The 14,194-nt window shown below is 42.5% G+C and overlaps 1 protein-coding gene across 11 annotated transcripts in view; it reads left to right on the top strand.

Annotated features, from left to right (window-relative positions):
- The window catches only part of ABLIM1 (actin binding LIM protein 1), a 305,845-nt gene that overhangs the window by 149,324 nt on the left and 142,327 nt on the right, over positions 1 to 14,194 (top strand). For all 11 annotated transcript variants that reach the window (XM_046027513.1, XM_046027510.1, XM_046027516.1 and 8 more), the window contains exon 2: positions 1,296 to 1,430. In XM_046027513.1, coding sequence (XP_045883469.1) covers positions 1,296 to 1,430 — 135 coding nt within the window. The remainder of the gene's footprint in view (positions 1 to 1,295; positions 1,431 to 14,194) is intronic.

Raw genomic sequence — 14,194 nt, 5'->3', positions numbered from 1 at the left:
TACCCGTAGTGCCGGCGGGTGCCTTGCTGGAACGGACTTTCTAAATTGAGTCTCAGCATATCGCCCCACATCTCCCCCCAGTCCAACCTGGTTTTAGTGTTGCAGGGGAAAAATCATCTTTGTTCTTTGTGTTGGTTGATTAATTTTAGGTTCACTGTTCTTATCCCATCTCTTGCTCATGAGGATACTTATGTAATACATTTCTGTATATCACATGGTTCCTCCTCCTGAGCACCCAAATGGGGAGGGGGGGCGGGAATAGCACAAAGTGCCTATCTGCATTCTCTGGCTGGAGGAATTGCAAGTTAAACAAAGACCTTTGTCAGCTTAAAAAGCCACAGTGTCCTCTCCCTGCCTTCTCTCTCTCTCTCTCTCTTTTTAACAGGTTATTTTCTTTTTTTCACTCTTTCATAAAGGAGAGGCTGTAAATCCTATCCCTGGGGCAGGGTGGTCACAAAAACTCCCATTTTCTGAAGGCTGACCTCTGGAAACTGAGAAAATAAAGCCAGTAAGCCCCGTCCTATGATTTTAGAGCCTGATCCAACCCCCTTTATTTTACAGGAGCTGAGGTTCAGAGAGATCCTCGTAGTTATTAAGAACTTCTTCTTAAATAAAAAGCTTAATGCCCACATTGTGTGTATGTGTGTATGAGGGAACGTGCACACAACACGAGGCTCATCACAGGCCTCTGGCTGGTTATGTGAGTTGCCAAATGAGGACCACAGCAGCTTTCTGGTAGACCAGACGAGCCTCTGGCCAGTGCATGCTACCTAATGAGTAAAGATGCATTTGCTGAGCTCCTTTGGTGCCCGAGGGTTCTGCTGTGTTCTGAGGAGCAGGGGAGAAAATGGGGGGAAATACGTGAACGTTAAGAAATTTCCTCCAGCACTGACGAGCTTACAGTCTTCTGTGATCTCCTTGCTGATAGGTGTTTCTAAACCAAGATAAAGACATATTACAAATACATATTACAAAATATTGAACCAAACAGTGTTATATATCCAATGGCTCAATTATATAGTCCTAGAGAAATCTGGGAGGAAGAAAGAGGGTTGCTGGCTCCCAGAGGAGCGAGCCTAGTGTTTTCCCCCACTGGTCGGTTAAAGCCACAATTCTTATTTTTTTTTCTGTGTATATCCTCATGCTTATGGTGCAGAGAAGGAGCTCAGTTCATCCTTCTTGAATCAACGTGTGGTTCATTGGATAACATAATTTTGGGGCTATTTCTGTACACCCATAATAACCCCTTCTGTAGGAATGCTTTCTACTCACGTGGGTCTTATTTTTTTTTCCAGTGGCTCACCCTCAGGACCCTCACCACCCATCGGAGAAGCCTGTCATTCACTGCCATAAATGTGGGGAGCCATGCAAGGGGGAAGTACTTCGGGTCCAGACCAAACATTTCCACATCAAATGTTTCACCTGCAAAGGTATGGTGCCTCTAGCTCCTTGGTCTCATGGCGTGTCAGTCTGTGCTCACTTTGGGGCCTGTCCCTTTAACCCCATGCCAGGCCACCAGGTGATAAGTGAATTTGGTCAGAGGCCCTGGCATCATTTCCCTTCTCTAGTTTGGGTGAGATTAGACTCAAGGGGGAGGCTGGTCCCCTGAAGACTAATGGTCCATAAGCCTTTCTGTGTTTATTGAAGGTCCTGATCCTAGGAGAAGCGAGAGCCGTAAAAACCCAGTTTTGTGTTTTGTGATTCATATTTATTTTCCCCTGAAATGAGGGACTCTTATCCCAAAGTCACCTTGTCCCCACAGCCATTAATTATAGAAGAGCTAGGAAGTTTATAATATTAGGGTTCTAAGTCCCTGGGTCCTGTGGGGTGAGTGGGGAACACGTGTGTGCATGAGCATACGTGTGTGTGTGTGTATTCAGAAGGGAGAATTAATCAGCAATGCTTGGAAGGCCTCCAAGAAGCTAACGAGTTGGGGTTGATTTCCATTAACAAGCCTCCCTTTTAGGGTTTGTAACTGTTGACATCCTAGTATGAAATATGCTGATCTGGTGTTCTGGCGCCAGGGCGGCGCTGAGTGGGGAAAGCAAGGAAGGAGAGAGTGGTTTTGTGTGTATTTGAGGCACAGGTTACTTGAGCTGGGGTCATGTGGGGAGCTCAGACAGGGTTGAAGGATCCAGGAGGAGAGGTGGAAGGAGAGACAAGATGATGAGCCTGCTTTGTAGCTCACTCTGCCCTCTGCATGTGTTGGCTACTCTCATCCCCGGGAACTGCATTCCTTCTCAGTGCCTTAGTTTGTGAACTCTGTGTTGCCATCTTAAGCCATCCATTCCTGGCCAGGGAAGCTCTCAAGGAGACACCAGGCTACCTAGGGACCATCAAATCCATAAAAACAGGAGGGGTGGGGGCTTATGTGTTTGTTCCATTGAGGGTAAACTTTTCTGAGAAAGCATTAACATATGGCTCAGGTGAGAAGACAGAAGGGGGGGGAGGACATCAGGTTAGCTCATGCTGAGCTCCCGTTGAGAATGACAGAAGGCTGTGATGCACGTTTTATAGAGAGGGATTCCGTAGCTCTTCCCAAACCCTGAGGAGTAAGTACCAAAAATCCCATTTTTGGACAACTCAGGTTGGCCATCAGGAAACATGAGCGTCTCACCAGGGTCCTGACTGTGTGGCCATTCTCTGTGGCTTGAGTCCTGCCCTTGCCACTAAGTTGCTCTGTAATTTCAGGCAAGTTACCTGTCTCTCGGTGGCCCCATGTCCTTATCTGAACAATAAATAGACTAGACTATGTACTACTTGAGTCATTCGGGTCTGAAGTTTGCCAATTGCGTGTACACAGAACAGTGTACGGGTAAAATAGAGAAGCCAGACGTACTGAATTAGAGCCTCTTAGCATGTAAGCGTAAACGGGTTTTTTTGTTGTTGTTGTTACATCCAGATTGATTAACTTAGGCTTTACATTCCGTTTTATTTTTTGCTCATAAATTTCCTACAACATGGCTCAAGGGGTAGATTGGGTCTGCAGTAAATACAGTCCACAAGCAGCGGGGGCCTTGCTTGTATTCTGTATTTTTTTTTTTAAGATTTTATCTATTCATTTGACAGAGATCACAAGTAGGCAGAGAGGCGGGCAGAGAGAGAGGAGGAAGCAGGCTCCCTGCTGAGCAGAGAGCCCGATGTGGGGCTCGATCCCAGGACCCTGAGATCATGACCTAAGCCAAAGGCAGAGGCTTTAACCCACTGAGCCACCCAGGCGCCCCTCGTATTCTGTATTTCTAAATGAAAGTACAAAGTGCTAATCTCGGATCTGGGTAGTTACTGTTTGGCACACTAAGGAGTTAGAAGATGTGTTTGTTTATCCCCCATGGGTGGAAGCTTCCTTGCTATTTTTCTCTCCCAGTTTAAATCTAAGGACTGAATGTAAATTATTTATGTTGGAACGTTTTCCCATAAACTTTGTTTCATGCTATGAATGTGTTCCTGAAAAGTCAAATGTTTGTATAAATTGAATCGTATTTTAGGAGCGCTTGCTATTTGTAGGAACTATTTTGAATTTAACAAAACTTTACTAAAATAAATGTCTTCTATTCCTGTAAATTTGTATTTTCTCACACTTCATCTGTCAATATCTGTTATCTTATGTCCTCAATTCCTTTTCTTTAATATCCAAAGAAAGTGGCTTATGTTCCTCATTCCTTAAACCCTGCCAAGTTCATTGCTTTCCCTCAAGATTCTAGAGTGATGTTGTCCAAATGGAAATATGGTGCAAACCATGTATGTAATTCTAAATTTTTTAATAGCTAGAGTAAAAAGATATAAAGGGGTGGCTGCAATTAATTTTATAGTGTCTTTCATCTGTATATACCCCAAATATTATCATTTCAACATGTAATTCTTGTAAAAATTATTGAGATATTTGACATTTTTTTTTTCATACCATCTTAATAGCACATCTCAGGTTGGACTGGTCACATTTCAAGTATTCAAAAGCCCTTCATAGGGGCTCCTGGGTGGCTCAGTCAGTTAAGTGTCTGACCCTTGATTTGGCTCAGGTCATGATCCCAGGGTTGTGAGATCAAACACCATGTCAGGCTCTATGCTCATCAGGGAGTCTCCTTAACTTTCTCTCTCTCCTTCTCCCTCTGTTCCTACCCTGCGTTCTCTCTCTCTCTCTCAAATAAATAAATAAATCTTAAAAAAAAAAAAAAAAGCCCTTTGTAATTAGTGGCTCCAATATGGGACAACACAGTTCTAGAAAGTACTTAAGGTTTCTTTTTCTTTTAAAGAGTTTATTTATTAGAGAGAACATGAGTTGGGGGCAGAGGAAGAGGGAGAGCGAGAAGCAGACTCCCTGCTGAGCAAGGACCCTGGTGTGGGGCTCGATTCCAGGACCCTGAGATGGTGAAGGCAGATGCTTAACTGACCAAGCCACCCAGGCACCCTGAGAGTCCTTGAGGTTTGCATTCTCGTGGCCCATCTTGCTCCACATTCTTTCCAGTACCAAATTCTTGGCTTCTCTTTGTGAATGCTGCTCCTTGTGCATGGTATCACCCCATTTATTTCCCCCAAATCCCACGAACACAAGGCGGCTATTTTCAGCAGACTCTACTGAAAGTTTGGGATAATGGAGGGAAGTTACAGCAGAGGCAATAACTGTCCTAATATTGTTGTCTGAAGAGGCAATAACTGTCCTAATATTGTTGTCCGAAGTTGTTGTCCAAAGAGGCAACGACCATCCTAATATTTTCAGGCCGTGTCCAGAAAAAGGAGCTTCTCATTGGCCAGGGTCATTTCTTTCTTTCTTTCTTTCTTTTCATTAATAGGCTTTAATTTTTTGTGCAGTTTTAGGTTTACAGAAAAAGTGAACAGAAAGTAGAGAGCTGGGCCATTTCTCATATGTATTCAGAACCTCCACCTGCCACCATCTTGGTAGGTCTTCCTCTCTCTACAAAGACCCTTCTCCCCTCTCTCCCCGGGACCTCAATTTCCTGCTCCCTCACTGTCCTGACTTTAAATTTTCATGGAGTCTCTACTTTTTATGAATCCATTAGGATAGTTTCCCAGAGGAAGCAGAAGTCTTCTCCTCGAGGTACTGTAGTCCTCTTAGCCCACACGGCCCAGACTGCAGCTCAGTCTGAAAACAACACTTTTGTTTTCCGCTTGTTCCACCTAAAGCATAGGCATTATGTCCAGATAGTGAGCGAATATCCTGAGAGACAGGATTTGGGGTGGAGAGCAGTTGCTAGAACAAGTCTAGGCTTTGGGGCAAGAGCTGGCCAAGTACAGAAGAAGAACATTCAGGTTCTGACTCAGATTTCAGGGCCAGACAGAGTTTCTCCCTCAAATTCTCTCTCCTGCCACCCTGCCTGTCCTCCTTCACTCATACACCTTGTTACCAAAGCCTCACAGTTCTTGAGTGGAACCAGAGACTACTCTCCACAATTAGAAAGAACATCCTAAAATCCAGACACCCAGGGGAATAAAAAGCAGAGATGAACTCTTTAACTAGGAATGGGTTTTGAAAGGAGAGGGAAAAAGAGGCCAGCAGACATCTTCCATGAGAACCTGACATGTATCAAGGTAGGAAAGGGTTGCTATGGAGGAACCTAGAGTTCAGAGCACAGACTTAAACCAGGGTCGGTCCCTGAGTTCACAGGACCCAGGGTGGTGAGCAGGAATTTCGTTGGTGAACTCATCTCCCTAAAATGTCTGACATCTTGGGATTTGATGGTGTAGGAGTTATTTACCCAATTAGTAAATGTTAATTGGACACATACTCCTTGTGGGGATATTATGCCAAGTTCGAAGAATAGGAAGAGACGGGATGCCATGTTTGTCCTCAAAGGACCCATAGATTATTGGAGAGACATCTAAATAAGCAACATTCGTGATCTTGAGGTTAAGCACAGCGATGGAGATGTCTATAGGATGCTGACTGGCAGCAGGGGGACTCCTCGGGGAGATAGAAGCATCGTCCAGGTAGAAATAATGGAAGGTCGCAGCAAGCATGATAGAGAATCAGAGGCAGATCTAAGAGCCATTTAAAGTTAAGGTTGATAGGATTTGGTGACCTTATGTGAGGAATGGAGAGGATGCAGGTTTCCAGTTGGCCTGCCTGTGTGGACAGATGGTTGCCACCCACCAAGGAAGAGCAAGAGCCCTGCATGGGGTCATTCCAGGTGGAGAGTTCAGCTTGGGATACTTCGAGACTGAAGACACATGGTGCATTTGGAGTCCCGTAAGTTTAACCCTCAAGAGACAGATCCTGGTCTGTGTCAGGAAGAAGGGTGATTTTTAATTTTTTTTTTTATTAAGTAAATTCTACCCCCACCATGGGGCTCGAACTCACGACCCTGAGGTCAGAAGTCGCATGCTCTACCAACTGAGCCAGCCAGGTGCCCCAGGAAGAAGGATCTGAAATTGTTTTGGCATCTAGATAGAGGCTGAAGCCGGATGATGGTGTGTGACATTGCTCTAGGAAAGGACAAAAGGCAGGAAATGAGTAATGAAGAATGCCAGCATCTGAAGGAGGTAGAACCCAATTTCCATTTATCGCCTTGGGAAATGTACCCACCTGCTAATGAGATGAGGAAAGCGGGAAGATGTTTCAATTAACACTGGATTCTATAATTAAAAGAGAAGGAAATCCCCAAAGCTTCTGTTATTCTTTATATTAACCCAGTGGGAGTGAGATAGGGCTGCAGGGCTCTGGACGGAGCATCTTTTCCAAACAGTGGCAATCGTCCCGAGTAAGGAGTTTTTTCCTTAGTGTTCTCTGTTCATTCTGATATTGATCCCGGGCTGTGACAGTTTCTTAATTATCACCTTGTCCTCATCATGGTTGCAATAATGCCCCATTAGAGAATAAGAAATCCGTTTAAATATTATATAGTTAATGTTGAATTAACTATATATTTAATAATTGATTTATTATGTATTTAACATTTAATTGTAATATATGTGCCTCATTATATTGATATGTTATGTTGTTTATTATAATTTTATTATTTATCTTGAGCATTCATTTTCAAAATAATGCTCTAGATTCCTTTTTCTGCCAAAAAGCTCTAGAGCATTTAGAAAAGGTGAGGGAGCAAAACACATAAATAGATAGGTAAGAAGGAAGGAAGGAAGGATGAACCAAGGACCAAAGAGAGGATCAAGAAGGGCTGTTGGGCAAATATTTTGTTTTCAGTGAGTCTTTTCTGGACTATCCTGTATGAGATTGTACCTCCTCCCTGTATCACATTCTCCCTGCTTTATCTTTTTTTCCTTAACATTTACCATTATGTGACATTTTATTCATTTATCTTCACCCTCTACTAGAGGTTCCTTGAGAGCAGAGACTTGTCTGTTTTGTTCACTACTATGTATCCGGTGCTTAGAACAATGCCCAACATAGTAGATACTCAATAAGGTGAATGACTGACTGACTGAATGAATGAATGAATGAAAAATAACCATGTATTTCTTTGGAACTTGAATATTAGTAAATATTTCTAATGGAATAGCTATTCAACAAGATTTATCAAGTGCTTAAAGTAATATATATCCTCCTATGGTTACTAGACAGTAACACATTGCCTCCCAAAAGAAGGGGCGTAAGGAAAGCTTTCTATCATCGATGACAGGACCGCTCGTCTGACTGGCAGACGGAAGAGTTAAGAGATGGTGCAGAAGGTACAGTCAGGGAGCTGTGGGTGAGGGTCTCACTGCTGCTTAGTTTTTTATGCCGGTTTAGACTCTGTGCTTTCTCCTTTGGGCTCGCGTGGGCAGAGTGGATATTCGTTATTTGGGGCCTCAAGAAGGAAATTGATAAAACTCCCATAAAATGGCAGTGATTTCTTAGATCTCCTAAGAGCTGAGCTTGGGCTTCTAATACCTATTTAGAGAATATTAGTCATTCAGAAATTGATTAAAAGGCAGAATTAACCAGAAAACAAGGGAAAAAAGTCTTTTATAAATGTGGTCTCTTCTCCTAGCAAATGAGAAATCACTTTCATGCCCTCTTTTGTTTATAAAGGATAATCCTTTTGAATTTTGTACCATGTTAAAGTGTTACCCAAATAAATGTGATTTAGATTTTTAAGTGTTGATGTTTTGAATTCCAAGCTGGAACAGAGCCAGAGCTCATAAATTCTCCAAAATACACTGCTTAACAATTCTCTTCCTGGGAGCTAATTATCCATGGGTCTCTTGTGAGCCCAAGGTGCTAGTTGCCATTTGTTCTGAATTTTCTTTTCGAGGTTGTAGAGCCAACAGCCTTGGAAGATAGTGTCTCCCTTTGGAGTAGAGGGTAGATTTGTTTGCTGTCCAGTATATTAGAAATAGTATCTGCTTCTGAAGCCAAAGTTGGACAGGTTTGCTTGGGGCTCATCATAAAAATGTGGGGTTTCCTAAGCTCAGGGTTCTTCAGCGTGAAACAAATTCACTGCACATGCATATACTTCTCTTGCCTCTGGGGACTTACAGGGCATGCAAAACCAGGAACAAATACAGAGCCATGCTGCCTGCTGTTAGTAGTAACCCTTTTGCTGCAGACGCAGGGCTGTCTTCTGCCAGCACCTGTGAAACTAGGGCAGGCTCGCTTGTTAGCTTGCAGGTAAAATCTTGGGTTCTTTACCACTCTTGACACCTCCCAGGCCATGTCCTTGAAAGCTTATTTCTTGAGAAAGGGTATGCTGAAGTTTACCGAACTTGATGGAAGAAGTACACGTTTTCTAAGAAAATGAGTTCTACAGCAGAGGTTGTGGGAGGGTTTTTACAACAGAGGATGGAGGGACACTGAGACTGTCCTCAAGCATTTTCAAAGCAAGCATTGAACCAGTCATGTGCCTGGTTCTTTTCATCTCCTGACCCCGAACTCTTGGAGTGCCCCACGCTCAGACCTCACCTCCGTGTCCATTTCGTTGGACTTTCTGGCCTGCAGACTACTGTATATAAGTCCCCCAGTCATTGTTTTTTTTTTGTTTTGCTTTGTTTTGTTTTTTTCTTTTGCTAGAGCAACCTGAATGGACTAAGAGAGCCCATTAATCAGATGTTCAAATAATCATACAAATATGACTTACCAACTATGATCGGTGCAGTAAAGGGAAAATAAAAAGCTGCATGAACAAAGATGTGAGCTTGCAGCAGGAGGGTCTTGCTGCGTTTATGGCGGGGGGAGGGGCAGGTGATCCGGAAAGGTCTGCCCGCCCCTACCTCTCTCAAAAGAGGAGATTAGGCTGACAAATAAAGGCTAAAAATACAACCACCACTTATTCTTTGTAGTAATAAAAGTCAACTAAATGGACTCCGTTATTCCAAAGAGTAGATTTGTATTCTTTTCTTTGTGAAAATCACTTGATTTTTGCATAAATCAACCTAGGAATGTCAATGCTTGATGGCCTTCAAATCCTTACCATGTGAAATGTTTATGGGACATCTGTCATCTGTCATTCACTGGGCCAGTCTGTGGAGGATTGAAAGGGACATATGACATGGGAACCTGTGATCGGGTGGCAAGCAATGTGCTTTCTAGGGGACCTGTCACTGGCAGCAGACACGTGCAGGTGAATGGTCCGGAGCCCAGGTGTGCTGAGTCAGAGGATGAGAAGCCACCTAGAGCTCAGTGGTCTAGGGATGTTGCCAGGGGTGAAGCAGCATGTGAGAAAGCATGGATCCTCCAGAAAATTTAATAACCTTCCCAGGACTAGAAAGGGGGTGCATGCTAGTTGTGGTCAGGGGCAGTAGGGGCTGCATTGTTCAAGGCAGCAGATGGTGAAGACAAGGGTACGGCTAGACTTGACATTGGCCTTCACTCAGGCAAACAACTCCCTACGAAAGTGAATGGAACCATGATGTTCCCATTGTCATTTGAAAGATGGCATTTTAAACATTAATTATAGTAGCTATTCCTTTTCAAAAAATGGAATTAGTGTTACATGTTATTTATAGTCACATAGTTTTAAAAAGACTTCCGAACATTGGGTATCTGTGGAAAATTTTAGAAGTCATATCATGCAAACTCTTCCCTCAAGATAGCATTGGCAGAAATTGTTATATTGAATTATGTTCTAATAGACACTGTCGCTACTTAGCAATGTGAGTCTCAGCGATGTGTTAGAGGATGTGGAAAATGTCACCTTTTGATGGCTTTGAAAAAAACCCTTGTCCTCTGTAATGTTCAATCATCAAGAGAGCCCATGGATACCCAACTTATTTTTTTTTTTACTTTTTTTAAAATTTTTTTATTTGTTTATTTACAGCATAACAGTGTTCATTGTTTTGGCATCACACCCAGTGCTCCATGCAGTACGTGCCCTCCCTATTACCCACCACCTGGTTCCTCAACCTCCCACTCCCCCGCCCCTTCAAAACCCTCTGGTTGTTTTTCAGAGTCCATAGTCTCTCATGGTTCATCTCCCCTTCCAGTTTCCCTCGACTCCCTCTCCTCTCCATCTCCCCACGTCCTCCATGTTATTTGTTATGCTCCACAAATAAGGAGACCATATGATACTTGACTCTCTCTGCTTGACTTATTTCACTCAGCATAATCTCTTCCAGTCCCGTCCATGTTGCTACAAAAGTTGGGTATTCATCCTTTCTGATGGAGGCATAATACTCCATTGTGTATATGTACCACATCTTCCTTATCCATTCATCCGTTGAAGGGCATCTTGGTTCTTTCCACAGTTTGGCGACCGTGGCCAACGCTGCAATAAACATTGGGGTACAGATGGCCCTTCTTTTCACTACATCTGTATCTTTGGGGTAAATACCCAGCAGTGCAATTGCAGGGTCATAGGGAAGCTCTATTCTTAATTTCTTCAGGAATCTCCACACTGTTCTCCAAAGTGGCTGCACTAACTTGCATTCCCACCAACAGTGTAAGAGGGTTCCCCTTTCTCCACATCCTCTCCAACACACGTTGTTTCCTGTCTTGCTAACTTTGGCCATTCTAACTTGTGTCAGGTGGTATCTCAATGTGGTTTTAATTTGAATCTGATGGCTAGTGATGATGAACATTTTTTCATGTGTCTGATAGCCATTTGTATGTCTTCGTTGGAGAAGTGTCTGTTCATATCTTCTGCCCATTTTTTGATATGATTATCTGTTTTGTGTGTGTTGAGTTTGAGAAGTTCTTTATAGATCCTGGATATCAACCTTTTGTCTGTACTGTCGTTTGCAAATATCTTCTCCCATTCCGTGGGTTGCCTTTTTGTTTTGTTGACTGTTTCCTTTGCTGTGCAGAAGCTTTTGATCTTGATGAAGTCCCAAAAGTTCATTTTCGCTTTTGTTTCCTTGGCCTTTGGAGACATCTCTTGAAAGAAGTTGCTGTGGCTGATATCGAAGAGTTTACTGCCTATGTTCTCCTCTAGGATTCTGATAGATTCCTGTCTCACGTTGAGGTCTTTTATCCATTTCGAGTTTATCTTTGTGTACCAACTTATTTTTAAGGAGTTTATGTAAAACCATTAGAAAGTTCAGACCATAATTCTTACTACTGTTAATGAATTGCAGTACATTTTTCACGAATTACTCTTTAAAGACTGAGTTCTCTAAAGGGGCTTGGGATAAAGCTTCCATCTCCAACAGCACCTTCCATATTTGCCATCTTGGGGTCTGGAGGATTTTGACCAGGTTAGGATCATTCCATATAAAATATGTGCATTTGTAAAATGCAAGGATCTTCATATAGTAAAATGGATGAAAATTGTGAGGTGGTGAGTTGGATATACAGATTAAGGATTTCTGTATTTAGGGTCTTTTTAATTTATTTTTTTATCAGTTTCAGAGGTAGGATTTAGTGATTCGACAGTTGCATATAACATCCAGTGCTCATTACATACCCTCCTTAATGGCCATCACCCAATTATCCCTTCTCTCTACCCACCTCCCCTCCAGCAACCCTCAGTTTGTTTCCTAGAGTTCAACATCTCTTATGGTTTGCCTCCCTCTCAATTTTCATCTTATTTTATTTTTCCTTCCCTCGCCCTATGTTCATCTGCTTTGTTTCTTAAATTCCACATATGAGTGAAATCATATGGTACTTGTTTTTCTCTGACTGACTTATTTCACTTAGCATAATACCCTCTGGTTCCATCCACATCATTGCAAATGGCAAAATTTCATTCCTGTTCAGGCTGAGTAATATTCCACTATAGATAAACATACCACATCTTCTTTACCCATTCATCTATTGATGGACAACTAGACTCTTTCCATATTTTGGCTATTGTGGACATTGCTACTAATTGTATTCAGTTTTTCAAAAGTAAAATTGTAGGGGTGCCTGGGTGGCTCAGTCGATTAAGTGTCTGCCCCAAGTCATGATCTCAGGATCCTGGGATGGAGCCCCATGTTAGGCTTCCTGCTTAGTGGGCAGTCTGCTTCTTCCTGTCCTCTGTACCCCGCCCCCACTCGTGCTCTCTCACCTTCTCTCTCTCTCTCTTCTCTAGTTTATATGCTATAAGAACTAATAGTTTATGCTTATATCCTATTTCCAAAATAAAACTTAGGATGTTTAGGTAAAATTATGGCTTTGATTTTCTTTTCATTGCAATGTAATCCTATGATTTGACCTAGACAGAAAAGATCAAGAAAGTAACATCACATTGTTCATATCCAAGAGAATAAGTGCGCTTGCTATCCTAGATAGAAAGGCCATTTATTCTATCATAAATACTTCTAAACCATAGACACAGTACAGCCTCCTTCAGCTGTATCATGGCTATGATCACCTCTTTCGTGATAGCCGTGAGCTTAACTAACCTATGTCTCATGGTACATATAAAACAAATTTTTCTCCGCTTTGTTCTCCTTAACTGGAAAAGAGCTGAAAATAACTCCCTGTACACTTAAAGACCATTATTACTTTGACCTCTTTTTCTGCGCTCTAATCCCAACTTCATCTACTTTTTTATTTCCTTAAGCGTTCTCTCACAGCCTCTTAATATTCCTGTTGCTACCCTGTGAACCCATTCTGGTTCCTTCTCATGCACCTGACATGATGGAGTTCTTAACCAGTCACAGTCTTATTCTCTGTACTCAGTCCTCCTTGATACCACTAAACACAAAGCAGAGTATAGTCCAACCCTGGACGTAGCACTTGTCCATGGGAATGGTCTCTTGCGTTGTTGAATTGCAGTTAATTTCAATCACTAATAAAGTTCAGAGTCTCCAAAGACTTAAGAGGTTGGGTGGGGGGGCGGTTGATGTTACTACCTTGGCACCAGTATCTTGATGCCAATTAGGTGCTTTCAGAAGGAGAGAGGATTACTGGCTCCAAGTCATGCTGAAATGCTTTCCTTCTACTTGCCAAGGCACTTGGCTCTGCCCACGCTGTCTGGACACTAGCAGTATGAAATAGAAGGAAAGGGACAAGAACTTGCCGTCTCTCTAAATACTGTGAGAGACACGAAAGAGCATGAAAGGTGATCTTTGACTTCAGTAAACTTGTAATTGAGATAAGGCGAAAACCACAATGGTGGGTATAAGGTACATCATATCCAAAGTAGAAATCAAATGTCAGTAATTGTTCTGAACCCCAAGGGAGCAGAGCTGGAGGGGACTGAGGGGACTGTTGCTTCATCAGGAGGTTAAGCCTAAGTGGGGCCGGGAAACAAGATGGGGTTGGGGGAAGGTGAGCCGAGGTGTCCCTCCCCAAGGGGTGTGGCAGAGAGACTGAGATGAACATTTGGTAGATGTTGAGGGAGAAATACTATTTTCAGTAATACCTTTGTTATTGAAGCTTGTTACAGTTAATGTTGTCTGCACATGGAATTCTACAAGTGTTGAAAAAAACAAACTTACTATGTGGTCAGAGATTTTATTAACAAAAGGGGTTCTGAAGTGATTCCTTTCCAACTAAAGCTCTTGACCTGTTAGTATAAATTCAAACTCCAAATTCAACACATTCCCTCAAATACCGTTCACGGGGGGCCCATTCTGCCATCTGGATGGAATTCTACCTATCTTCTTTCTTAGGCATGATCACTGATTTTGATGGGCATGTAGAAATGAACGTGAGAAATTATTTTAATATGTTTTTGAAGCTTAGTATTTGCTTCCACGATGATATATTAGCAAATGTTTATTTCTGGTGAGAAGCGGCCCCCTCACATTATTGTGTGAGTCTCTGTTCTGCTATTTTGAGTTCTGGGCTACAGCTTATAGTACTTTTGAGCTTCAGGGTGTCTGGTACTTTCAAATGCATTGCTCTTGGTTTCAGAGCAAAAGCAGATTCAGT

Source organism: Meles meles, chromosome 13, assembly GCF_922984935.1.
Source record: "Meles meles chromosome 13, mMelMel3.1 paternal haplotype, whole genome shotgun sequence".
Classification (NCBI taxonomy): domain Eukaryota; kingdom Metazoa; phylum Chordata; class Mammalia; order Carnivora; family Mustelidae; genus Meles; species Meles meles.
This window is presented reverse-complemented; position numbering and strand designations above follow the sequence as displayed.